Source organism: Anser brachyrhynchus, assembly GCF_964034855.1.
Source record: "Anser brachyrhynchus genome assembly, chromosome: 15".
NCBI classification, from domain to species: domain Eukaryota; kingdom Metazoa; phylum Chordata; class Aves; order Anseriformes; family Anatidae; genus Anser; species Anser brachyrhynchus.
In genome coordinates this window covers 8,447,683-8,475,630 of record NC_137733.1, presented here as the reverse complement: position 1 = coordinate 8,475,630, position 27,948 = coordinate 8,447,683, and the positions used below count along the sequence as shown (strand labels likewise).

General features: G+C 39.2%; 2 protein-coding genes across 7 annotated transcripts in view; one reads left to right on the top strand and one right to left on the bottom strand.

Annotated features, from left to right (window-relative positions):
* Window positions 1–27,848, bottom strand: LOC308178542 (BOS complex subunit NOMO1-like; the record flags this gene model as incomplete). Its single annotated transcript, XM_080557357.1, has 31 exons — window positions 1–1,868; window positions 2,276–2,368; window positions 3,291–3,410; window positions 3,631–3,732; window positions 5,709–5,819; window positions 7,312–7,395; window positions 8,188–8,329; window positions 8,913–9,040; window positions 9,699–9,812; window positions 10,429–10,555; window positions 10,678–10,837; window positions 11,803–11,885; window positions 12,188–12,397; window positions 14,857–14,952; window positions 16,060–16,123; window positions 17,012–17,099; window positions 17,377–17,513; window positions 18,326–18,457; window positions 19,338–19,479; window positions 20,261–20,438; window positions 20,979–21,129; window positions 21,566–21,671; window positions 22,288–22,377; window positions 23,147–23,284; window positions 24,083–24,235; window positions 24,778–24,850; window positions 25,044–25,150; window positions 25,274–25,374; window positions 25,817–25,862; window positions 27,063–27,152; window positions 27,510–27,848. 31 exons carry the CDS (start codon window positions 27,846–27,848, stop codon window positions 1,737–1,739), a joined length of 3,837 nt encoding a protein of 1,278 aa, XP_080413483.1. The 3' UTR covers window positions 1–1,736.
* Window positions 27,770–27,948, top strand: part of ABCC6 (ATP binding cassette subfamily C member 6) — a 29,118-nt gene continuing 28,939 nt past the window's right edge. For all 6 annotated transcript variants that reach the window (XR_013939808.1, XM_080557355.1, XM_080557354.1 and 3 more), the window contains exon 1: window positions 27,770–27,900. Coding sequence is in view for 5 of the 6 variants with exons in the window: in XM_080557355.1 (XP_080413481.1) it covers window positions 27,847–27,900 (54 nt within the window). In the remaining variant the exon portion in view is untranslated. The remainder of the gene's footprint in view (window positions 27,901–27,948) is intronic.

Below are 27,948 nucleotides of genomic sequence, written 5' to 3'. Positions count from 1 at the left end.
TTCTGTCAACAAATTAGCAAGCATTAATGCCTTTTTATTAACAGCATTCCCAGTGTTTAATGTCAATCATCAGCAAGTCCCACAGTTCAGAGGTCAGAATATCCTGTTGTCCCCCAAGTCATATGAAATGTTAATTTCTTCCTCATACATTTCCCCCAAGTAGCAATTCCTTTATCAACATTCACCAGACTAAAATAAAAGTGTATTAAAAGGGTACAATTTATTACAAGTCCTCCAGCACTGTTTTCCCCCATATATTTCATCACAGCAAATTATACATTTCTAGGTCATTAAGTTGAGATCGTGACAGTTTATTAGAGCTTCATCTCAAACTCTATACATACATGCTTTTTTGACATCCTTTATTTTTATTATGATCTTGGTAAAATTTCCCTCAGCTTGTGTTGTACAGACATGAGTTTAAGAAGAATGATTACCGATTGAAGTTTTAATTACTTAGGCCCAAACTAGTACAAAATACCAACAAAAATACCAAAAAAGCATTTTGCATCCCGTTGTCTAAGGTAGGGTTTGTAAGCTTAAATATTTAAATGTAAAGGGACTTTATGTCAAGTACAATAAAAGAGAAACATTGCCACTTACTGGCAGTACCAATGTCTTTGCATTAGATGTATGCATTTATATGCATCTTTCAAAAGCTCTATTAACCTTTATATTATTTGTCAATAAAAAGCCCCATTAACATTTAAACTGTGTATGTCTAACTGTCTGTTTCAAACAAGAATCAAAAGATAACCTGTTAAGAAACAGGCTATTATTTATTACAGTCTACATTATCGGGACTGCACATGTTGGAGATTTCCAAAAGCTAACATTTCTTTAAGTAGTTTAAAAAAACTCCATCAACAGTTGGCAAAAAGGCTCATGGCCTGAGCAGGAGATTAGACAGATACACAGATAAATGGGTTTCACAAACAGCACAGTACAACTTTGGAAAGAATAGTACAACCAGCTTGAGCTACTTCAGGAATGCTGGAAGTCTAAAGAGATCGCACTGTACATGAACTTGAAATTTAAACACTGCTTTTGCAGTAGGATCAGCAGAACTTACTTTACATTAACAACTAATCTTACCTGACATTAACAATTTGTCTTTATTGGGCAAATACATGATTTTAATCAAAGAAAACATATTCATTGGGTAAGAACTGAAATCACAGCTATGCAAGTAACGGACTCTTCAATCAAGCTGATGAACTGGAAGTGCCAAGGACGTAACTGACCAGTTCATGCATGTTCCCTAGAACTTTGTTGTTTCAAGTACCACTGATTTAGTAAAATCCCTGTGTGCTGCTTCTCTAGAATAAAGTGGGTATTTTGAAAGGTAAGCGACAATGTTCCCAAAATATAGAGACTGAAAGAGAATTCGAGCAGTTTGGGTTTTTTGTAAAAAGTGTAAAACTACTGCTTTTACAAATCATTAATGGAAACAGCATGACTCATTCCATTGAAGAGAAAAAAAATTCACTAATTGTCTTCAAGTATGGGAGATGTACTCACAGTAACAACAGAGACATTCATTACTTTATAATAAAGAAACCTATAGACTCCATGGAAAATTTACAACCAAAATGGAGTTAGTGTGACAAATGGTGCTCAGGTAGGAACAACAAAAATATAAAGTTCAAAAATTTATCAAAAATGCATTTCAGTGGCTTCGCTTCCCCAGGATCCAGTTTGACGGAGCATCACTTCATGCAATCATTCCTTTCACCTCACGTCCGTCTTGTCTTCTGTTTTTTCGTTTGTCTTTTTGCATCCTCTTGCCCACCTGTGTCAGAACCTGTCTGTCCAAGCGCACGTACTCCTTGCAGCCGTGTCGTCAGTTGCAGCAATAAGGGAATAAGCTAGGTCAAAAAAAGAAATAAAAGGGAATCAGCTTGTGATTTCAGTGACATGTAAGGTCTGAATGGTAATGTTCTTCAGACACATACATCCCCAAACAAATAGAACCTATTGCATAAATTGCACGTCTATGTGGCATTTTGTTGTGTTTTTTTTTCAAGAAACACCAAATGAGAAATTCAGAAATAGCAGAGGAACTCAAACTTCACACTAAGGTTTTCTAAAGGAAGGTAATTCTTCAAAAACTTGGCTACACTGTGTCTTTTCTTGAAATGCATCACAAAAGGTGACCGCTAACTCCATCTCTGAATATCCATCACAACCAACCTTCCCTTAACACAGTACACGAAGAATTCATGGATATTCCTCGAAAATAGTATTTGAATAAGGACAGAAAAACGTGACCTACCTTATCATGATTGTACCCAGCCAACAACAGAAGCAGCGTTAGTGGCAATGCAATGTAAGATCCTTGGGCAATATCTTGCTCAGGGAGCTTTCTCTGAAAACAGTGGAAACCATGGATTTTTTTAAATTTTTTTTTAACAGTAAGCTGTGGCACATTCAGCCCCTCCCATCTGACTTCCTTCCAAGTACCTCTAAGATTTACTTTACTTTTAATTTCAAAGCAGATCATTCATCTGTTATCTTGATCAGACCCGTTCACCTGCTACCTTCTTGGGGTCTGCTGTTTTTTAAAGCTAATTCACCGACAGTCAGTCTCCACTGTTAACCTGTGGTTTGATTTACCTGTCACATGCCACCCAAATCTCACCGATCTCAATGATAACACTACAGCAGCCACACTAGCACAAAATCTTCCAGGCACATCTGCATCCTTCATCTGTAACTGCCATTTCATGTTCATGCCCCCATGTTTCACTGAACATGTAGTGATGTAGAAAAGAAATAGCTAAATATTACAGAATGAATACTTCCCTAAACTCACACCACACTGCTCAAGTCTGAAATGCACAAAGACATTTCTCTCTCTTACGGGAGATTTTCCCTGACATTAGTTTGAGAACCCCTCTGCTTCACCTCCAAGAACTGAAAACTCTCTTTTGGGCCTGGTGACACTTGTTTCCTTTACAGAGATGTCTTTAAAGGAATTCCTACAACAATCCTGTCTTTCTCCTCCAGTCCCCAGTTATGACATCCTTTCAGTTACTGTCATGTCTACAACTCCTTTGTGAACGCCCTAAGTGCTTCCCACAATACACCACGCTATTACATCACTGCCTGATGCCTTAAATGTGGCCAAAACCAAACTTACTGTCCCTTTATTGCCTCTCATAAACCTTTTTATATTTACATTAACAGCAAGTTAGACCAAGACCACAAGATACATGCAAGCTAAACTACCCAGACAATTGCTCTCAAGGTGAGCACTCAAAATGAATGTTTATCTATCTTGTACTTACAGTGGGACTAAAGACCAACGTAATGTGCTTATGATATCCAATGGCAGTGAACGAAACTTGAGGCAGGGTGTAGTCATACTGTGATTTAGTTAATGTAGAATCCAGGAGCACCACGTAATTCTGTGGGTATAAAATTAATTCAGTCTACAGCACCGGCAGCAGTCTGAGGCAAAATTAGTTTCAAAGGCAAAAGTCAGTGTAATAAGCTTCAAATCTTCTGAGACACTGTTTACTCCAGCATGAATACAGTACTGCAGGCACACCGAAAATAACACTTCAGCATGCTCAGGGAAAAAAAAATAAATAAAACAAGCCAAGCTAATTGTTCAGCAATACTTACCTCTCCATCTCGGAGCAGTGGTGGGAAATGGAAGAAGAGGGATTGGCCTAAATTGACTGTATGAATTGGGTTGTCAAGATTTTCACTTTTGTAGAGCTTCACCTGTGAGGGAAAGAAGAAATCACAGAACAGATATTTCTGAGTCTGCACCAGAATGGCTATTTTAGATAGCCCGTATCTTGCAGGATAAAAGCACTTCAAAATTTATCAAGGGTTTTATAAACAAAAAGGTGTCAAGTAAGAGCACCTGGATTTGTTCTAACCTATGATGTGAGAAATAACGGAAACAGACTCTAAAATAACTGCAGGGACAACCGGTATCCGCTATTTTCACATACCTAGATGTATTAGAAATAGTCCATGCTTTGCATTAAACAGAATTAAGTAATTCTTTTAAATAATCCAAACAGTTTCATAGGAATTTGCAGTTGGGGATTGTTTTTATTACTCTATTAGGCTCATTTTGCTTGGTTTCAGTTCCCTGAACTTATTTAACAAACTACACACCCTCAAGCTACAGAATAGGCCTGAAATACTGAGCAAGTAGTTTGCTTAGAAATGAGCATAATTAAAAGAGGATTGCATCATACTCAGTAAGGCTGCTGGGGGGCAGCAGTAACTCCTTTTATGAGATTGTGTACGGGGTCTGGCTGGGATGGAGTTAATTTTCTTTATAGCAGCTTGTATGGTGCTATGTTTTGGATTTGTGGCCAAACACACCCATGTTTTAGCTATGGAACATGTATCCTCCAGAGGACATATTAAGCAAAGTTTGGGGTTTTATGGACTACTCTGCAGCAGCCTTCTGGCATCCATACAGTTATTTGTAACCCCGTGGATCAGATATTTGTAAAGACTCGACTTTTCTTGCACACAGCCCAACTGAAATTCTCATCAATTCTGCCCAGTGCTACCATAGCTGCAGCTCCAATCACAGCTCACCAGAACACTTCCAGTTGTTTCATCAAGAGGTTACACAACCAGAAGGGGCCAGACTGAGGTCACAAAACTTCTCACTTCTGTCTGCATCAAATTTGAGCACATCTTTCAAAGACAAAAATCTCTGCACTGAAAGCAAGAGCTATGATATGCATACATCATCCAGCACGCATGCATTACATCCAGTGCAAGACCCAACCTAATATGAAACAGGTACAGGCTTGAATAACTTCCATATATTTACATCCTAACATCAATTCCTATATGCTTAGGCAGAACTGAAAGGGCCTAAATTTCCCGAGAAAGATGGAAAGCATGCTCAAGTGCTCTGCACTGAAGTGAGTTGTTTTCCTTTCACACCTGCTCTGAGTGTTGGATGCTTTGCACAGCTCCCAAAACAACCAACAGTTTAGCAATGAGATCTTGTCAGGTAAGATGCATAATGGACTAATCTAAAAGAAATCCAGGCACTGTGTTTGTATTTGTAGATAACATTTCAAAGAAGAAGCTTTTAAACTTGAAAAATAGTACTGTAACTCCTATCACACTAAGAACTCTTGCAGATATTTCCAGCAGTTACACCATAAGCCAAAGGATCACAAGAGTGTAGCAATTTTTTTTCAGATTACGGTACAGTTTTTTGAATTTTGAAAATTTCAGCTTTACTATGTTTTGTACTGTCTTCTATAACTGTACTTTTATATTAATGTATTCTATGGTATAGCTGCATTCACATGGCATCTTCTTGCTAGCAGACGTGCACGTCGAGAATTCCAGGTATTTCAGGAATTAATGCAAGTTCTCTGATGCAAAACACTCATTTCACCTCTGGTGTCTTCCTCTCCCTATGGACAGGCCATCTCAAAGCAGGGGCGCAGACCCAGTAATGGGCAGGCCAACCTGACAAAATACTTCTTACATATATTCCAATGAAATAACAGAGACACTAAAACAAAGTAGTGAGGAACACTGGAATCTTAATTCTATATGAAATTCAGATTCATCTTCATTAAACAATTAGTTTTAACTTGAATTAAATGTGTGCTTCTGGCTACTGAATGATTTCCAGTGACTCTACAAAAGGACACTGGGAAACCAACAGCAAATGCACTTAACAAAGATCAAAGATTTGAACTTACACATAATGTGGACAGATATTCAGAAGATGTAATCACATTTCCACTTAAATCAAATTGATTAATCTGCCGAAATGCTATAATATTAACATCACCAATGTCGCTGTTCCCAACCTGCAACAGACAACAGAGTCACGTTTTTACAGACAGAGAAAGAACTAACAGAACACAAATACTGCTCAATTTAAAAAAAAAATGGATTTTGTTCTCTAACAGCCACATGTAAACGTAAGGTCTTTCCAATTGCAATTTTCCTCCAGAGTACAGCTCACAATTACAGACTTGTACAGCACAGGGATAATGGCATTAATTTATTTAAACTAAAAATGGAAGAAGTATCAAAAGCATGCATTAATGTGAAAGAGGCTGAGCTGCACCCACACAACAGCTTGAAGTCTGAGCACTGGTTGCAGTATTTTATTTCTGTGCTGAGATGCATATTACTATGCTAGGACGTGTATGCAGTTGATAAATGATAAATATACTCATATCATAATATAACCTGCTGCAAAAATATGTAACTTCACTGTCTTCAAAATTGTTTAAAATATGTAACACTTGTGTTTGTAAATCTCAGCTCTGATCAGAGTACGAAAAAAAAAATGGAAAAAAAAACTAAACTAAACTATTAGACTAAAAAACATTTAGTCTAATAATAACTACAGTAAGAGATAGGTTGCAGTCAGGCCAGATATCATATAAACAGTCTGGCACCACTGGGGCAGTACATTTTTCCTGCTGGTGTCTTTCAGATGCTTTTCCATCCTGAAGAAAATGGCAGCCAGTTAGGATACAATCTACTGCACACAGCTCTCACTTGCAGTACATAAGCTTCATGTGATTTGCTGGAATTTGTGTTGCCGTTCCCTTCCCTTTGCAAACACTCTTCACAAGACACTAAGGACTTGAAAGAATTCAGCCTGTTATGCTGCAAAGGAGGGTATCCTGGTCAGGCATGCATCTGAGCTCAAATAATGACTATCTCCCACTGAAACGTTCTAGACAATAATGAAGGCTAATTAACTTTTGCTGAATGTCAAGAGATAAGCGAGAAGCAGCTAATTTGAATCTGTAAGGATGAAGGAGTATTTAACAAGATTTCATCAGTTTTAAATTTGAAGTTATTATAATATTTTATAAAGATTTACTAGTCTGAATGACAATTTCATCTACATCAAGACCAAAGGATTTGGACCAACTAAAGCACAATACAGTATATTTATCAATCAATAACTGAATATGAGGATAGGATAATATGACAAATTATGACAACCTCAAATCACTAGTACTCTGTTCCACATCATAAAGAATGCTGGAAGATAATGCTGCATATTTATTCCCTCATTTCTTGATGTATAGTTTTTATGACTGTAAAAGAATCCTTTTCACTTGTTTACTGTTTGGGCCTTATTTTATTTCAATTTTAAGCTATGGTGCTGACACACAATAGGAGACCTGCATTTACAGAGCTAACTTGCTGAAAGCCACTTGTCGAAACAGAATGCATTCAAATACGTTGCTGCTGATAGAATAGATGTAATGCCTAGATAGACGCATTTCATATTTAAGTGATACCACACAAAAAAAAGGAAAAAAAAGAAATTACCTCAATTGCCCGGTGCTGTGGTAAAGCTCTTTCAATATGATCATTGCCTTCAGCTTTGAGTTGGACATGATACACACAACCAGGCTAAACGCAACATTCAGATGATAAGTCTCAATGCTGAATAACATGTACTTTAATTTTAGAAGATATTAATTGAATTTTCTAACATTCCATTAGTTTTCCTTATCCTAAATAGATAATTTAACCCACTAAAACCATTAAGGGTGTTTACTTCCCGTAAATACAAAAGGACTATCAGAGCTTTCTCTAGTTTATTACATTATTAAAAGAAGTAACCTGCTGTGAAGAGTTTTAGCTAGAAAGAAAACACATTAATCAGGATTAAAACCAGACGAAATACTCCTTTCTACCTCAGCATAATTGCTTACTCCACACAGCAGTCCCAGAAATTCAGGGTTTTCTGTAGAACAGCTTACTTCACATCCATGCTGCACAACCAACATACATACACCCAACAGACCGCTAGAACATACTGTCACGGTACTTTCATGAGAGAAACTTAAGAGAAGAGAACAAAAGAGAATCCCCTGTTATAGCACCTATAGTTTTACTTGAACACCTGTGAGACACCTTCTTGTGTCACATCGTGGGAACTGTTTAGTGTTTGTGTGAAGGCTGTCAGCATACGCTGGCAGAAAGTTGGACAGACTTGCACTAAAGGAAAAATTTCCCCTTTTACTAGAATGAATGATCACTACATGACAGTGCCTCCTAACAAAGACAGACTCAAGGGAATTTCAGCTAGCAAGTGTGATGGGAAAACAGAAATCTGTAGCTAATTCATAAAACAGATTATATTGTTCCATTATCACACTAACATAAAAGTAAATGATTGAGGAGCATTCTAATCCTTACCAGAAGGCCACGTAGCCTGAATTTGCCCTCTTCATCAGTTATTGTGTCTTCTCCATAGATGCTACACTTTTCCTGCCCCACAGCTTCTACTGAGACGCCCTGCTCAGGCTCTCCATTTAATGAAGAAACTGTGCCATAACAGCTAGAGGGAGAAAGAGAAACAATTGCTACAGATGTGCAAATGCTGTTTTACTGCTCATTTTTAAGACATGCTATTGTTATAACTCATGGGAAAAGTACTTTATATACTTAGCATAGCACGCAGAGGGGGAATTTTAAAGCATTTAAATCAGCTGCAGTTCAGACTACAGCTTTAGGAATCCAAGTTCCCTACCCTCCAAGAACAGCATCACTTACCCCTGAGGGCAGGGAAAAGGAGGATCTCAAAGCCAGATGCCTGAAGTAGCATACAGTCCCTAAAATACACCTCACCGCTCCCACTGGACAAAGCACCAGACATTTCCAGTGCCACTGACACAGTACTTTCATAGCAGTGTTTTTCCTTACAGCCCTGTCATCTGGGCCTAGCTATATATCCACATGCATGAGAAGATGTTTAAAAATAAAAAAAAAAGTACTTATAAACACCATAATGAAGTTATATTGTGCCTGCAGAAGTACCCTCCAAACCTTCAAAACAGAGGTTTATCGGGAGAAAAAATATTTTGCGTAATGCATCCTTACACAACATGCAGCATTTTGCACAGATTTTCAGCTCTACTGACCTGTATGCTGTTCTGTAACCAGTTATCCGAATTTTAAGATTCTGTCCTTCCTGCACTTCAATCATTTGTGATGATGGTTCAAAGCGAAACTCTTTCATCATGGGTTTAAAATAATACTGCCCTGGGCTCTGCAAAGATAAGTAAAGCAAGTTTACTGATACTGACACAAAAATTCACCAGCTCCAAACAATTATGTTTCTGCAAGAGCTCCCTAAAGTTCTCTGTCCCAGTCATAGGCTAAACTGGTTGGAATATATGAGCACTGCAAAACAGGGAACATGTTGGACAATGAACCAATGGAGCTCTACCAGAAAATAAAGCCTGAAAAAGGAAAAGAAACCATGACGCTAATACTTTATCACAAGACCACAAGGACAGGAAAGTGACCAGGAGAGAAGGATGTTTGCAAGGAAACTATTGAGGCATGTCTACACAGATGTACAGATCAATAATCTAATTACATTTCTTTCCTCTAAAGACTAAAATGATCACCAACCAAGTGGCTTGTTTCATCTTTATAGACTGCAAGTTTGTAACCGAGATCAATCAACATCATCTATTGCCTGTGGGGGAGATTTTCCAGGTTAGATTTCACAACTTCCACTCTTTAAGATTTTAAGTGCTGTCCACTCTGAGGGACCTACACCTCTCACTGTGAGTTATGATTTCATAGGAGACCACAGATCCCCCGCCACTGAAAAGCACTGGTAACATCCCTATTTTGGAGGCTAAAGTTACACAGCATCACATATACAACCACTTTGAGATGAACCAATTTCAACTTACCAGATTGGAGAAAGTCAGCATGCCATTATCCTGTGTAAGGAGGTTGGACCGGAACATCCCTCCACTAAGAGACAAGAGAACTCCAGCGAGAGCCTGATCATCCTCAGATTTGATCTGTTTTTGAAAATGCAGCAGTTATACCAGAAGGATAGGATCGCCTCATGAAGAGGGGTTCAATTTGGAAGCCCTGTGGAAAATGCCTAGACATGCTGGTTCTGAGCACTCAGTTTTGAGCAGAAGAAAACTAGCAGCATCTGCAGCATCACGCTGCAGGGCTATGGAATCTTGTGCTCTCAACATCTGGGCAGTCAGAGACACACACGTCATGTGCCACTAGAACAGTCATTCTCCATCACCTCACAGGACATGGTGGGGAACAGAACAAAGTATTCCCAAGAATAAAACCAGGCACTAGTTTGACCAGACTGTCTACACCTGAGAAATAGAAGTAATCAAGAGAAGGTGGTCAAACTCTGCCAAAGAAAATAAATCCAGTCTTTTGAATTGCAGACCCTTATTTTCACTCTATAAACCATGCAAAATATCATCTGTATGGCAAGTTACAACTATATCATTTTGCTGAGGTTTGTTTCCACTATGATGAAATTACCTGATCCCTACATCCCACACCCATCTGTGTTTGCCTGGGACACAAAGGTTAATTTTTTTGCCTGTCTACCTCTAACTGCACACACTATTCGATCAGATCCCAAAGCATTTAGAACATTACCTCAAATGTCACCCCAGCAAGGGCAAAAGCTTTGAAGTCTCCAACTGTTCCTTCTACTGCAGTCAAAACAAATCCTTCTTTTTGAGCAGTAACTGTATATTCCAAGTCACTGTGGAGTGGCCCAACACTTCAAATATAAGGAAATAAGAGCTCATTTTAAAAGATGCATTTGGATATTACATGTGTTGTCAACTCACCATGGCACTTAAACCAAAGAATCCAAAAGATCATAACAGATCTGCTAATTACCTGTAAGCACCTTTCTCATCAGTGAAAACTGTGATGAGGGGCGACGTTGCTCCCTTTTCACCAATGACAATCTCAACGCCTTCCAGTTCAGGATGAATCCGCCCTTCCATAAATAAGCCTGCCTTTCCATGAATCTCTATCAGCTTTCCAGGACAACTCTCTTGGTCAGTGCAAAGGGGATTTAAAACAATCAAAGTCAAGAATACACTCATCATTGCATCTTACAGCAAGAGTTTAACTACTTCCAAAGAGATGAGTCAACATTCTTTTGCCTTGGAATACAAGATCAATCCACATAATTGTACAGGCTCTTGGCACATGTTAAAACATCTGAACACTCAATAAATTGAGTAACTGAGTACCAAAGCTATAAGCATGTGGCCAGCACAAACATTTTGGATTTGCTAAGTACTTCGCAGATTCATAAAGTTCCATATACTGCAGCCACACGGAAAGTATTCCAACAGCAACAAAATTTTGTGAGATCAAGTTGAGGTCAGCGTATGCCATGTTTAATGACATAAGCAAATTTAGTTTTGTTTACTTGATGTATTTAGAATGTGCACAACAGAAAGGCACATAGAGAGGTACCTAATTTTCTAGCCATTTCAAACCAAGGATGTTCATTTAGGAACCTTAGAGCAAGATGGACACTGACCCAACAGGTAGCATAGCTGACTGCCGATAGTTCTCACGATTTTAAAGTTTACTTTTTTGTGACTGTTTTTATTATAGTAACTTAATACAGAAGAAAACTTGACAGAAACTTGAATTGGCTATCATATTTTAAATATAAACACTGCTTTTGCACAACCATTTTTCTAGATAAGTGTAATATGAGTAGTTCTGAGAATCTGCTGTTATATCCAGAAATCTAGTCCTTCCTCTTGTGCCAGGTGGTCTGTCAGCACTTGAAAGCATATTTTACTGATGAAAACTGTATTTGCATCCTCTACCAAAAGCCCATAATTCCAAATACCATAGAGTGAAACTGTCCCACAAAGAAACTGGTGCAATTGAAACTGCTTTCCTACTATTTCCTTTGAAGAGCTATTCATACGTTGATCTGTAGGGATGCATTTCTGCCTTAAAAATCTATTTCTTTCAAACTAGATTTAGATTTACCTCCACTAACAACTGCTTCCACATAAGGTGGGTAGAAAAGCAGCTCTTTTGAAGACGGCGTCACAGTAATTTTCTCTCCAGACCTATAGAGCACACACAAGACAGTATTAGGAGAAAATGGAATCAGCATCTCTCATGTAGTACAGAGCACTGCGTATTGACCTCAGAACCCATCTGAATACCCCAAGGGAAAAATATCAACAATAACCTATGCAATATTCATATTATGTGGTATTAGCTTCCATTTAGATAGCAGTCAACCAGAACAGACACAAGCATCCAGGGAGCAGCTCTTTCCTACGTGGAATATATCAGTATTCTTTCTTGTGGAAAGGCCAGACAATAGAGCAAAGAAAACACCCTGTCCATTGGAGCTTGGTAGTACCTTGCCCAGTAAGAAAATTCATATAAGAATGGTCCTTGGAGTTCCTCCACCATTTCTTGCACTGGTGGCTTTGATCCTTCCTCTTCTTGACTCTTCTTTTCTCTCTCTTGTCGGCGGGCCTCAATTTCTGCCAGCTGCTGCTCCCTGCGTAACTCCTGTACAGATTTCAAGGGCCCTAAAACTAAGGCAGGTTCACTGTCAATAGAAGATCTGAAAACACGGAAGAGAAAACAGAATAAGCTCCTTTCATACAAAGGGAAGAGAGCTTGTTACAGGGAAGAGAGCAGTTACAACCTTTATACCGCAGCAGACAAATCCCAGAATTTTTCTTTTAAAGCTATTCCTTTTTAATTCCTCTGTTTATTCCAAGCATAGGTAAAACTTTTATGCCCATAACACCATCAGTTACTACTAGAAAGGCTTGTTCACAGGGGCTACGGGTAACCCACCAGGCCTTTCAGGAAAGGACCTATTCACGACACTCACAAATTCTGCCCCATTATGCTATAACCATTCAAGAAGTTAGGGTGCTGTTGTCTTCAAATATCCAAATACAGAGCAAACAAACAAACAAACAAAAAAGAACCACAATTGTCTCAACCACTTTGCATCTTAGCTGAGGGTTGTTTGTTTTGTTTGTTTTTGTTTTTTTACATAGAGTCTTGATTTTGCACCAATTAGCATATGGCAGCTCTGTTGCAGGAGCAATAACCTCCCCCAGAAGCACTGATAAGCCCACGTGGGTGGTAAATTCTTAAGCCAGAGCAATAGTTTGCAAGAGTACCTTTAACAAAGCCATAATCTAAAAGAGAAAGGCCTAAATTTCAAAACAGAGAACAAGCTTAATACAGAAAGGATGTTATACAAAATAAACAAGAAGACTTGTATCTCCCTCTTTTTCAGTACTAGAAACTTTCCCTCAGAACCCACCTCTCAGATTTAGAGTATACAAGAAGAAAATAATCTGTCACAAACAAATGCTTCCAATAGCTGGCAGTTCCCAGGAAAAGTGCCAAGTTGTGACCTATTGGCCCTACACCTTTGAACCATCCAGCTGTCCTGTCACCGTCTACTGAACAGATTGCTAGGTAAGTTTAGCTACCTTCCCTAAATCAGCTCAGAACAATGGATCTCGTTTCACCTTCCCTGATCTTACCTCCTCTCTTTTCCTACCAATTTCTTCTAGTCTCCAACCATCCTTTGTATCTTATCTCCTGTCCTGTCTACAACAGACTGAAAAAATGACGCAGAACACTGCAAAATCCTCTAAAAAGGAGTGAACTGAAATGATCACCATTATTTTTCCTACAACCACTTTAGATTATCAGGATAGTTCTGTCTCCTGCTTCAGTCCTCATCTGTCTCTATACAGACAGAGTTTTTTTTTTTTTTTTTTTTTAAGATACTATTGCTCTTTCATACTATGTTTCATCAAGGCTTTAAACTCTTACTCTGCAGTCCAGAGACAATCCAGAAGCTTATTAAAAATTTTTTGCCTTAAAACCTATTAAAAATCTGTACAGACATAGTCTCATGATATTGCTTATAAACTTCTCCAGTCTCATTTTTCAAACATAACAATTCATGTTCAAAAACTGCTAATAATTAGCTTTGATTTTTGGATAACTGAAAGTTAACATGTCTCTGTCCTGAATCTTGTACACAAGCACAAACTTTAAAAAACAAGGATCTTGCTTTTAAATCCAGAGTCGTTTCCTTTATGTTGACAGACAACAAATTGGACTTTGGCTGAAAAGCTTCACGCAGGCTTGAACAGAGACAGTCTGTGGCAACTGAGCTGCCTCCAGAGCACTTGCCAATAGTCTAAAAAAAAAAAAAAAAAAACACCTCAGCCTGGAATGCTGGTATAGTATTTGCTTCTATGCTAAATTGGTTTTAAAATCCTAATGGCTCTCTGCTGTCTCACTGTTTCTTTTCTGGCTGCTGTTGTTACCCAGTAGTTGCAGTTGTAGATTCATTAAACTCAGGGACTCAGGGAAGAGCTCTGCAGGAAATTCGTTTCTCCACAAAGATGCTTCATACATTCAAAGTTTGAGAGCCCCTAGTCTAGAACAAGTGGACATCAGGAAAGCATTAAAGCACTCATCATTATCAGCTACTTTCAGGCAGAGCTGGCACCTCATACTATTAAAGCTGTTCACAAATCAGCGCTCCCCAGTGAGCTGTCTGTTCAGCTAAACATAAACTGGTACATTAGTGTGTAATCACTCTGCACGGTTTTCCTCTTATAGCCCTCTTCACACCAGTAACAGCGCTCTAAAGCAGCAGATTCTCCTTCTGAGGTAACAAAAAAAACCAATCCCAGTGCTAAAGAGCTCAGAGCAAGCTAAAACAGTATCCTCTGAATTCTGAAATTTCAGATCATTAAAATACGCAATCACTCAGAAAATCATTCCTTTTTATCATGACACACAAGTAGAAAAGAGTTGTATTGAAATCAAGTAACAGTGTTCAAAATGAAGGCTCAGAATTATTTATCCATCTACAAAGAACTCAAAGCACAGCTTAGCATAAAAACCTCCTGCAGTCTAGAGTAGGATGCCATTCCCTTAGAAAGCAGCCACTGTGGTATTAAAATCAGAATAAAACTTTATGAGAGAAACATCTTTCTTCCCCTTTTTACAGCCCCGAGATTTCTTTGTTCTTACTTAATGGTAATAGTCACATCCATCAGTTTATCTGTTACAATCGAGCCAAGGACATGGTGTCGAACAGCAGTGAGCGTCAGTATACTAGGAGAGGACCTGTAAATCAAATTAACAAAGAGATGAACTCAAAGCCTCCCTCCTAAAGAAAATAACCACATCTTATTTAGCTGAGTTCGTGCTCCCATTCTTAAGTTTAGAGTGCTTTATAAACCATGACATACAAATTGCACAGCAAAGTTGTAGTGCTAACATGATAGCGTATTGGAGAGGGAACATTTTCCATCTGTGAAACCCAACTACGTGACATTGGCCAAATAACTCCCTTGCTTTGTGCCTCGCACTTCCTCTCAAGTTGATGTTGATTTGATTGATTTCATACGTACAATCTCTTTACACACAGCAGAGGGACACTCATGAGTTAGCAATATTGGACATGGCCCACCATGCTGCCCCAAGTCTAATGGTACTTCGCTGCCAAAAGGGGTTCCTGTTCCAATTCATCTACTCAGTTGGTCCTGGCTCTAATGTTTAGTACATCTCTTTTTGAAGTACTTTTAATTCACTAAGCAGAAAACAATCAGATTTTAATACTGAATTTGTTTCCTGCCATATTAATGAATAAGAAGTAGCCAGGTAGCAGAAACCCTCTTTTTGGAAGCAAACAGCTGTCAAGCACTTTGCCAAACCTTAACTAGAAAAAACTAATAAAACATAGCTGACTTTGAAAGTTCAGCACTGCTCACTGGTGATTAGAATGAATATTTACTCAGCCTGCAAAACTGGGGTGAGCAGAATCAAATCACCACAGACAGTTATGGCACCAGGGACATACAAGTGGTACGTGCCTCCTAGTAAACTTATTACCCTATCTTTTGCATTTCAACCCTCACAAATCATCAACAGTTTCCACTGAAATCTCTCTGCTTTGTTACAAAGCAAAAAAGCATTAAACACAGACACACAGCAGACAGAAACATCTATTTGAAGTAGTAAAAGCATCTTTAAAGCCTATCCTTAGTCACATTTTCCTTTTTTAAAGGGCAAGAGGACACATCTCATACACTTTGCTAAAGCTTCCCTCTATTGGTTACAGCCAGTTATAGCAACAGATCCCGAATTAATCAAAGAAAGCAGCTGCATCAGAAGGAAGCTTTGTGAAAGGATACTTATAGGCGTAAGATTAAAAACAGATTTTGCTCTTACGTGTCATAAGTGTAATACTCATGTTCAAATTGGTGGCAGGAACGTGGGGTCACTTCATAGACACCTGTGAACATTAAGTCAAAGAATGATCCACTGGGGAAAAAAAAAATCAAGCTTGCTGTGTTGGCTGAATTCTCAAGAGCACATGAGAACTGAGGTATAGAAACAATTACTAGGTTTGATTGTAAATTAATTCACCTCTCTTCAGTCACAGATCACTACTGGAAGCTGTGCAGAGTTTCTAATATACACTGATACAAAACACAATTAGTATCACAGCAGAGTGGCACATAAAAACATAATTACAAATAGAACACACTAAACAAGGTCATAAGTAATCTATTATAGCTGGTCTCAAAGCTGATTTCCTTTGATTCCAGAACTACAGTTGAAACTGTGTTACTGTATTGCGAATGAGGCCACTGACTAAGGATGAACTGTGCAAAGATGAAAACTGAATCAAAACCAAATTCATTTCTTAACTGTTTCATTAATGGGCAATAACAAGGAATTAGCTCTGAGACACTAAAAGTGAAAAAAAAAAAACTAATTTTAAAACATTCTTTTTTATTTTATAGATAAACCTGTGGTACCATTAACAGCTAACCTTCAAGAATCCTGAATTGGAAGGAAACTTCTATTTATCAGTTACAGATATCATTCCAGTTACAGAACCAATATGAACAAGATTATTTTAACATGCTCTTGATTAGTCCAAGATTAATGCCCTTCACCTAGTCAAAAAAAATATTTTGCTCCAGAAACTAAATTTAGGTAAATGACTAAACATTAAGAAAATATTAAAATATTAGAACAGAGAATTTATATTCAGCTGTAAATAAAATAATGCCTCTCAGAAGCCTCAGAAGCCACAACAGATTATTTTTAATTCCCAGTAGTATTAGTTGACTGGTTCTTTTTCTTTTTCCAACTAACATTTTAGCGCTGTTACCTGGCTTTGAAAGACAGAACCTATTGACTCCTTTAGACAGGTTATAAACACCAACATTCTCCGGTCCATTTCCATCCTGGTAAAATTCCTGTGAAGTCGCAACACAATTCACTATTAGTAACTACCAAGCATCAAAATGAAAATAGTATTTGCCTAAAGGTACATCAATCCTTCTCTTTTATAACAATTAACAACAACAGAAGACCATTTTACTAAATCTAAGGGACAAACCTCAAAGTGTTTCAAACATCAGTGTTCCTGTGCTGCAGGACGCCCTAGAAAGAAAGCCTTGATTCCAAAAGTAACAAAAGCTACCTACACAAGTTCATTAAACAGAAAAGCAAGGATGTTTGTTACCTACGTACCAGTGTAATTGCATGAGAAAGGGAACACCTCAGCATATATCCAGTCTGTCTGAATTCTACTCCTGAAACATCCTCCTCCATAACTTCCAGCTCCAAAGATTTATTCTTCCAGCACCAGTCTTCATGTACAATGCTTACTAGAATACACATCACAAAAAGGTTTTAGTAATGTAAAACTGTGTAAATAAAGCAGCTTTTGTGGTGTTAAAAGCCTGTACCACACTAACTTCCCCTGACAATAATCTTCAAAGCCAGGTATACAATAAATATAAGCACAGAAAAGAACTGTAGTATCAGAACTGGCTCACAGCACTGCCACATCACCAGGAATCCAGCACATCTCATTAATGCAAAAGCTATTTTAATAAGGAATAATGAAGTCTGGTAACCCTAGAAAATTCTGCATTCTGCGCTACCATCACGGTATTCAAAGATGTCTAGAGGACAGCAGAAGCTAACTCCAATTTCACATAGTGAAATGATGTTCTGACTCATATAAAAAGAGCAATATGTATGTAGCCCTTCTACACCTTTCCCAGGAAAAGAATTTCTTTTCATAGTAGGCCAAGGCAGGCTGGCAAAAACACTTATTGCTCTTTGGAGAGGCTAGTTACTGTGGAAACAGGAGACCTGTGGTGTGCTCCTACTCTCAGGTTTGGGACAAGTCAGTTCACGACAAAGGCCTTTCACTTGACACCATGCATGTGTACCCTAAAACGTATGGAATCAGTTATCCGAACACTGAAAAAGTAGTTAAGCAGACAAGATGAAGAAAGCCTGATACACTGGTGTATAGCATTTTTCCAGACTTTCCTAAGTCTGAGAACTAGTTCCACATTGGGCATGTCACATAGAGCATAAACAGTATCCATGATAAAAGAATTAATACAGACTAAGTCACTAATTTAGCTAATAAGGTAACACTTCCAGCAATTCCCCATATTCCTACTTTTGTATTTGCCAGGTGGCACGTTTTCAAATGTGAAGGCCACTGAGTCCGTGTTTCCAGAGAGCTGAAGGTTACGTTTTTCACCCTGGCGGCTCACAGACTGTAACGTCACCATCAAATCACCGCAAGCATCTGTGCAGAAAAGACAGAAGAAAATGAGGCTGCATTCTGTCTTGCCAGCTTTCCCCCGAAACCCCAACTCCAAGGAAGCTTCATGTGTACTAAGATTAAACCAACTGCTCTTTTCCAGTAGAGAATATTTCCAATTAAAACGATTAATCTTATTTCCTAAGCATCTGTTTACTAATGTTTTGTTGCATTTGTCTGTAAATTTAAGCTCACTGATCTTATTCTTGTATCTAAGGACAAGTAACAACCAGAGGCCAACACTAAATTCCTGGGGTCCACCTTACTCTGCAGAGACTACAGGGGTCCAGAAAACACCTGAGATGAATCAGAGAGAAAAAGGAAGGAGCAAAAATGACAAAACTCAAACTCTAATTATCACCTGCTAAAATTAGTGGGTACTCAAGGACAGCAGGAGAGAGGAACCTTTGACTAAAATTAAGTGAAAACACTGAGAAAGAGAACAGACTGCAAGCTTCTGCCAACAGCCTGAGCCTCTATCCTACAGGTTTTTACATGCACTGAATTTTATTTTTTTTAATGTCTTTTTCAGTATTTCTGACATTGTTGTAAAATGTCCCAAGCATCAGCCAGGATTGTTTGCTCCCAGAACTTAACCGTCTTTGAAAGTAAACAGGTCAGAACTTATTCCTAGCAAGTATTAAAAATAGGTAGGTAACTTCACTCCAAACTTCATTAAGGTGCTAACTAGGCTATAAGGTCTCTTGAAAAAAATACCTGTTTCATCTATGTGCTGGAAATTAATTTACTTATCTGTTGATGGGGCTGACCACAGCAAGTGGCTTGATCAAAACTGTATTCGTTCACACATGCAGTGCTGAAGTTCTCCATTCTCTTTTCCACTTCACTTTCCAAACTGGCTTACCTAAACAAGAGATCTTCCCAGAGACTGATGCCAAAAACTGAGAGAAGGTCACATCCATTACTGGTCTGTCTGTAACAGTAACAGGGAACACTTTGGGTTTCAAAGCCAATCCTGCTCTGGTCTCAGCTTCTGGAATAATTACCTGTAGAGTACAGGACATCAGCACATCTCCAGCTTTTGAATACCAGTCCAAATTCACCCACTCTGCTGACTTCAACTCACTTATCAGAAATTAGAAAATGGCTATTTACTGTAAGTCTCAGGCAAAGCAAAACCAACCTCTCAAATATAATGTTCAAAATTCTTCATTAAAAATCCTCCAAACAACTGCAAAAAGCCTAAGCTAAAAATTCTCCAAATATCTTGGTTTCAAAAGTTTGAGAGATTTTCCACTTTGAGATCTATCTACTCCTGCTTCCACATTGGGCTGTTTCTTTACTTGTAAGGACAGCCGGAGGCCTTATAACCCTGCACTTCCCTATCTCCCAGCCTGCAATTTCCCCCCACAAGGGGTGAATTCAACAAAATTCTTAGTGTTTGTGCTATAGGTTCTGCTATGACCTGTTAGCTCCAGAACCACTGAGACACCTGAAAAAGGTACACATTACATGTGTCATTCGTAGGAAAATATATGAAGATAGTGAACTAAGGGACACTACAAATAGAGGAGAGAGAGCAAAACCCTTCAATCTCAATGGCCTGAACACCTTTTAACAAGTATGAAGGGAAAGAAGGGAAAGGAGCGTGAGAATTTCAGATTATAAAGAAAAAAAAGAGTAACCATCATTGTTTATATAGTACAAACAGGAGAAAAGGGCCATGAAAATCCACATTCAACTTCTCAATTTTTAGAAATTAAATGTTTTAAATTTTCTAAAACTTCTTGACAGTCCTACAATGAAGAAATGGAAGCTAACTCTTACCTGAACATTGTATATACCCGATTTTGCCTTAAAACAAAATGCTCCATGAGGGTCTGTTTCTGTTGTAGCCAGTGATCCTTTGTCCTTGTCTAGAGGCATCATGGTTACCTTATATTTATTGATCTGTTTGACTGCATCAGGTAAACGAGTTACTGAGATCCGGCCACACACACTGAATCTGTAAAATATTGGTTATATATTGGTTTGACAAAACTCAAAAAATACTTGTTTTAAAATTTCCTCAAGATTTTAACTGGTTTGATATGTTTTGTGTCAAAGATCACAAATCTGATAGATAATGCACTGGAACACAACCCTACCACACTATACCTGTGAAAATAAAAGAAAAGACGACAAATTACAAGCTGTTAAGTTTCACTTCTCACCTTAAATAGTGCACTATATTTAGTCACTGATAAAAACTGTAATTGATCATTTAACATATTTTTTTTCTAATTGGCTAACAGATTCTGCACAAGCTTGTTGTGATTTGTCTCAGGAAATTCCTAGTTATCACTTCTCTTGAAGGTTGCCATTATTTCCTCCTAAAAAGAAGCTCTTGGGCACAGAAACCATGCCTTTTCTGTCTATCTCAGCTCACACTGTATCTCCCAATGCTGCACAGCCTTACAGTGCACTATATTGAGTCACTGATAAAAACTGTAACTGATCATTTAACACATTTTTTTTCTAATTGGCTAACAACACTGGTACTTACCCTGTTGCAATGATGTTTGCTAGCTGAGGGGTATTTGGTGCTATTTTCACTGTAATAGTATCAAAGAAGAGATGCTCTTTCCTGGCATGAATTGTGTATGTACCTGTTGTTATGTTCTCAAGGCGGAAAGATCCATCGGCTTTTGTTTTTACTGGAATAAATAAAGTGAGGAGTTAAAAAGCAGAGCATTTTTTCCACTGTCTATCTTCACGTGTCTAAAGAGCCAGAGGGTATGTACTCCTTTAGGCTATTTTAATTTACATTGCACAACAAAGAAACAGTATTATGTTCCTTATTAGATCAACCTTCAATTCTGTATCATAAAGCAACATTTCCAGTTTGGCATATGTTTGAAGGAAATTATAATAAATTTTCTACTGCAAAACAAATGAACAGCTAATACTCTCATCTAAGCCAAAAAATGAAGAATTACTCAACTGTATGAAAATCAGTGTAATATTGCAAATAAATTACAAAAAAAAAGTAGTGTATTATCCTGAAGGTTTAATTCCATTGCATACCCTGCTCCTGTACTTGAGCTTATCAAAGATTTATCTGTAGCAACACAGACCAAGACCACTGCATACCTTTAATCTGATTGTTTAGAGTCACAGTGGCATCGGCAACTCCTTCCCCTTCGGGACCATTCAATACCCTGCCCGTGACAGAGAAACCCATCACATGGAAAACAGGCTGAAATGGGAAAATAAAGTTATCATTAATCTTCTCCCAGTAAAAGCATTCACACATCTACAGCAATCAATATGTATTGGTTTTCGCCTTTACACATAAAGAAAATTTACTTCCAGATTTAGGAAGAAAATTCAACAGGATAATCACAATGAAAGTATGCATCAAGCTCAAGGCATATTGTCCTGCTAAGAAGTACAGGAACTGATTCTTAAGTTACCCGCATTAGCACACTTGAGAAGACTCTAATCATACATCATAAGGCCATTACTCAAGAAACTCTGCAAATCAGAGTTTTATTTACAGGCCCTTCTCAAGAGATTTGACAATGCAAATGAGTAAACTTAATCAACCCAAAAGGTTACTGCCTGTTTGCCATACAGACATGAAAGTGAAAGGGACAGCTTCTCCCTATTTTGTTTCTTCCTAGTAAAATGGACTGAAGTATAGAAATACAGAACAGATACTGTCATCTACCTGCTAGGCAAGAAGGTACATGTAACAAATCTCTTTAAGCTTCTTACAAAGACAATTTTCCACAACACAACTGCTTTCTGCAAGATCAGTTATACTTCTACAGGAATTGGTACAAACAAGATGATTTCTCTAAATGCCTTACCTCAATTTGTAAACTGTCATGTTCTACAAAGAAGTCCAACCTAGATGGTGCAACGTCAAAGGTAATTCTCTCCCCCCTGTAGAATGGTATCTGAAAGGAGAACACATTACTTTGACTCCTAAGAAGCTATGACATCAGAAGTATTTTCCTTTACCATTTTCCAGGTCTTTTTCACTAACAGACACCTCCACAAATGGCCAAATGGGCTGAAAACTTGCTGAAAAAATAACTCAGAGTGATGGAGACAAGAATAAAAGCAGGATTTCAAGAATGTTTGATGGAAACATATACGAGATTATGCAAAGAAACAGAAAAGTAACCCTCTAATGAGAATACAGCAAAGGTATTCAATACAGAGTTCACGTAAGAGAATATATGATCACTACAGGATTAAGGGAATGAGAGAAGTTTGGATCCCACTTCTAGATCATGCAGTCTGAGACTGGAAGACCATCATTCTAGGCAGTGCAAAGACATCCATGCTCCAACACTACCTGGGCATAACAAAGAGAACGGTATAAAAAGAATACAGAGAACTTAAGGGATGTGAGGTGGCTGTAGCCCACTGAAACTTTCAGCCTCCCATCAGCCTCTAGAGGTGGTTCTGTGACTGGCCAATGTATTCAGGAGATCTGTAAACAAATACTGCCTCAGAAATCACACCAGAGTCCTACCACAGCAACTCACTTCACCGTCAAATGCTTTACATTGCAGTCTCCATCTCCATTTTTCTCACCCACCTCGAAATATTTCAACTGGTTTTGTCTTTAACAGCTGCAAAATTACGTATGATCTTGCTTAGAGAGCAAGAGTTAATAACTCAATGGATAAACATGCAACAAACTTTCTAGCTACTTACCACAGTGTACTTCCCACTTGGTAGGGAAAGAAAGCTGAAAGATCCATCTTCTTTTGATACAACATTGCACAAATACGTCAGAGACTCATCTCTTGACTGGAATCCATCCACAGGAGAAATATTGCAGCCCACAACATCCTGTGTCAATAAATGCATTAATTTTTTATTTTTTTTTTCTTGTGGGTGAACACAGAAAATAATTTGGGGGGATGTTGGATGATTCAATATACTATACCATGAAAGAAGGATGGGAAGTACAAAAAACAATTCAGACGCAAAGTTTGATAGCATGGTTTACAATTCTTATACAGGTAAAAAAAAATAACCAATAACAGACTTTATGGTAACAGGGACAGAAAACTGAGAAATTAAACATCCTTTAGATGACAGACAGAACTGCATTGCATGTCTTAACACAAACTGTCCTCAGCTCTGAGGATGAAGTTAACATTACAGAACAGAGCTCTACTCCGCATATCAAATCACAGTACACAAATGGAAGTTCCATGCTCTTCATAAATAGCACATTTTTAAGGTGGAAACAGAAGCTGCTGAACTTTGATTTCACATAAAAAGGCACAAAGCAATTAAGGCTTTATGTTAAAGACAAATTACAGCTACTATCTAGTGAAACAGGGTTTGTCTGGCACTATCTTGAGTCTTTTTACAGAAGCTGATCTTTCACAATAGAGGACTGTCATATTTACAAGGGAACATTGTTACTAACCAACATTTAACATGCAAAAAGGGGTAACTGGAAAAATATTGTCTTCAAACTGTAACCCTTAAACCTGCTCACCCACAAGGAACATACAGGGCAAAAACATGCAGTGAACCATTTTACATTTTGCATGCGTTGCCTGCTTCAGCTCAAGTCTTAGTTTTCTATGCCCCTGAACAACCTGAGTGTCGGGAAAAGTTCTGAGACACCATTACCTCTTTGGTGACTGAAGAAGAGAAAAGGAGAAACATGACTCCCTTCATTGGTTCTCCATCACTCCTTACTGACCCAGAAACATTGTAGCCAGCAACAATCAGAGGACTAGCAGCATAAGCATTAGAACTTACTACCCGTACCACAGTGTTTGCCTGAAATACAGAAACACATACATTTGCATCAGAAGTAGACATTAAATCTCATTTACAGCACTAAATTACAATTAGAGGCTGAATAATCAACATCAGAAACAGAAGCCAGAGCAACAGTTCTCAAAGAGAGTCCAAAGGCTCTTCAGAACAGAAAGATGCTAAAGCAAAGATACTACTGTAAAACAGCGTTTTTACTGTTTTACTGGTTTAGGAATTGGTCAGGATTTCAGAGCTCATCAGAAAGCAAGCAGTCTGAGAGGAAAGGTTTAAAGCATCTGCTATGTTCTCCAAGTTCCTGCAAAATGCATAGGATTAGAAGACCTAAAGCAAGAGCTCATTTGACAGTCCTTCCCCAGCTGGCTCCATTACCTCCAAACCAGGCCTGCACAAAGCAGTTTCTTGCCTGCCTCAATTAAATTTAAGGAAAACCGCATTAACCTCGTCCACTCGCACAAACCTTTGTTCATGCTAGCTGATCAAGGTAAGGTCTAGCCAATACACTCTCCCTAAGCATGCAGAACAGAACTTTTGTAGGCTCTAACCTCTTTCAACAACCAGGTGGGATGAGACGCAAAGATTTCATATTCACCAGGAAGCACTTTAAAGAAAGCAAACCTGTAAAGCAAGAAAAGGATGGTGTTGCTTAAGAAACAGTCATTAAGATTTGTTTACAGAAAAGCAATTCATAGCCTCCATGCATTACAAAATGTATTTCGGAACTTCTATAATCCCAACCAATATGGCAGAATTGAAAGAATCTCGTGTAAATGAACACATGACTTATGCACATGCCTATTCCCACACTCACTTTCCTCCAGGCTGGGTAACAGTTGCTTGTATGTTTACATCACTGCCAGCATTTCTCAGTACAACCTGGACTCCAGCTGGACCTAACGCCTGACCTTTGCTGAGGACCTGTCAAAATGAAGAGAAACCAGTGTACAAGTGGATAAAAATAACTTCCAGAGGTGAAGTAAAATATTTTTATGAAGGTAGAATTAACATGAGATGGAAAAAATAAGTAAAAAGAAGTCTAACCTTTCCGTTCACAGAAAACCCTGTGAACACAAAGTTAATATCGCCTCCCTTTGTGCAAATGTCATTAATGCCATCTACATGAATATCTACGCTGGTTGGTTCTGGAGGGGAAGGACAACGAAACAGCATGGTAGTTAGTGACAGAGGAATAACGGAGCAACTCTACTTTGCTTTACAGCAGCTTTACAAAACTCCCACAGAAATGCACTAGCTCAAGTGCATTAGTTATGCCCTAGAAGCCTTGTCTTATCCAAGTTAACCACCCACAAATCCTAACGTTGAAAATCCTTCCCCCTCCCATTACAGATATTTTTACAAAAAATGCACATTCCTTTGTATCAATTCATGGGTTGCTTTGTCAGTGTCTACTTTACAGCTTTATTTTTCTCCTGTACAGTAAGTACATTTTAGTTATTAAAACCATGCAGTAGGGCTTATGTCTTCTGAACAGCACTGGATTTTCCATGCCAAATGCAAGCTAGTGATAATTGAAGTCCCACATTACAAATACACTGGCCTATTAGAAGAGATATGAGCACTTACCAAAACTCCACCCTAGGGGAGGCTCAATTTTAAGAATGAAATCCCCCTAAAAGTTAAAAAAAAAAAAAAAAGTAACACTCTTCAGTGATCTGAATTCAATTTAGCTGAAGGATGGAAAAAAAAAGTCAGAATACAAGCAGCATGCCGCAGAGAGTAACACAAGACTCAAGTGTCCCATTCTCTTCTCATTCTACCTAGTGTGCTCTGTTCAAAGCAGCAGCAGCATCTACCCAGACAGACTGGGATGCTGGGCTTGTGTCCAGCCAGCTAAGAGTGAGAATTAAGTAGCATCACGTTTATACCGCTTCCACACCAAACCTGGCTCATGGCCAAGCAGCTCAGTGTTAGAAAATGTTCAAATCTCTCTACCTGCCCCAATAGATGTGCTGTAAATCTGCCTTTAGTGTTTCCACTAGGTGTTCCTACTCAACTGTTCTGCCCGAACATGAGATAACAAAATTCCAATCCTATTAAAATTTCTGCACCAAAAGGCCATTAGACAGAGATCCTCTTTAAATTAGCAGGCACCACATATGTGCTGAAGTTCATCCATTAAAAGACGCAAAGACCAAAGAACAAAACCACCGAGATTAAAAAAAAGTGTCTTAAGTCCTCACATTTGGAGGATTTATTTCTGAACCGTAAGTTAACTGGTTCTTTAAAAGAGCAAAACACTTTGACCACCTGAGAACAGCTTGTAAAAATTTGAATGTCAACATTTTTCCAGCCTGAACAGACATCAAACTTCTGCTACACTGTGAGCTTACATCATTTTTCATATTTAAGAAAACTCTAATATCTTCAGTTACTCATTCAAGATATTTTCAACTCAGCCATACCAACACACATTCTTATATAGATGATTTATTTTCATTTCTATTGGTAGATAACTGAAAACTTTATCTCTACTCAGATTGTAAGTACCTGTACTTTTTATTCATTCTTTGTACAACTGCTAGCATAACACAGTTGTTGTCAGCGACTATGACTCCTAATGCTGCAGTGACACAAATGAAATAGCACAAATACAACACTGCAGCTAAAGTTACCTGGCTTTTTTCATGATAACGCTTACCACTGAGCAACAGAATAGCTGCATTACAAAAAGAAACCGTGTAAAGTTTTATTATAATTTTATTTGTTATGTGTACTGTTCAGACATTTCATCTGCCTGCAGATGTGAACGTGGAAGCTGCTCGTGCCCCCAGTGCAGGGGAGAAGCAGCAGCGACATGTCAGCTCCTTACCTTATCATAGAGGGGAATCATGAAATAGCCATTGTTTGGAGCACAATCTGTTTGGTATTTCAGAGTACCATGCTTTGTATACAACTTAATCTATAAGAAACAAACAAAAAAACGAGAGAAGTGTGAACGAGGGTGGAATCAGGTGCTCTCTAAGCAAGTGTTTGTACACATTAGTGGCTGCACATCCCCCAGGGGTAACGGAGGTGACAGGGGAGAGGCTTACTGCAAGAAGGCTACGCTCTGCCAAGTGAAAACCGGCAGAGAGCTAAGACCTGGCCTCAGGAGAGACCGAGGAACACTCATGGAATCCCACTTCACACAGCAACACCCCAAAGCACCTGCCAGCTCAGGGCGCGCTCAGGGCACGGGGGCTAAGCCTCGCCCAGCCGCTAACCCCGCAGGCCGGCCTGCCAAGGGGCCGGGGGGAAGAGAGCCGGCGGCGCCCACCTCGATAAGGGAGTAGTTGATCTCCACGCCGGACTTGACGAAGCCTCCGCAGCCCACCACGATGTCCTCAGAGCCCCGCACCAGGGCGCAGCACAGGGCGCAACCCAGCGCGGCCACCCAACCCCGCATGGCGCTACCGCCGCCCTGCCTCAGCGCCGCCGGAAAGGCCGGCACCGGCAGCGGGGCGAAGCCGCGGTCGGTGCTGCCCTCTGCCGGCCCGGCGGGCCCGCTGCCCTCCGGACTTTGCTCGCTGTCCTCAGCCGGGACGGCTCGAGTCCCCGCCGGAGCGGGAAGGGGGCCCGGCTGTGTGAGGAAAGGCCTGCCCGCCCCCGGCGACATGGCGGCGGGCGGCTGGCTCTGCGGCTCCCCGGAGGGCTCCGGCGGGCTCGGGGTGAGTGAGCTTGGTCCTGCCCCGAGGCAGCGCTGGGCTGAGGGGGCT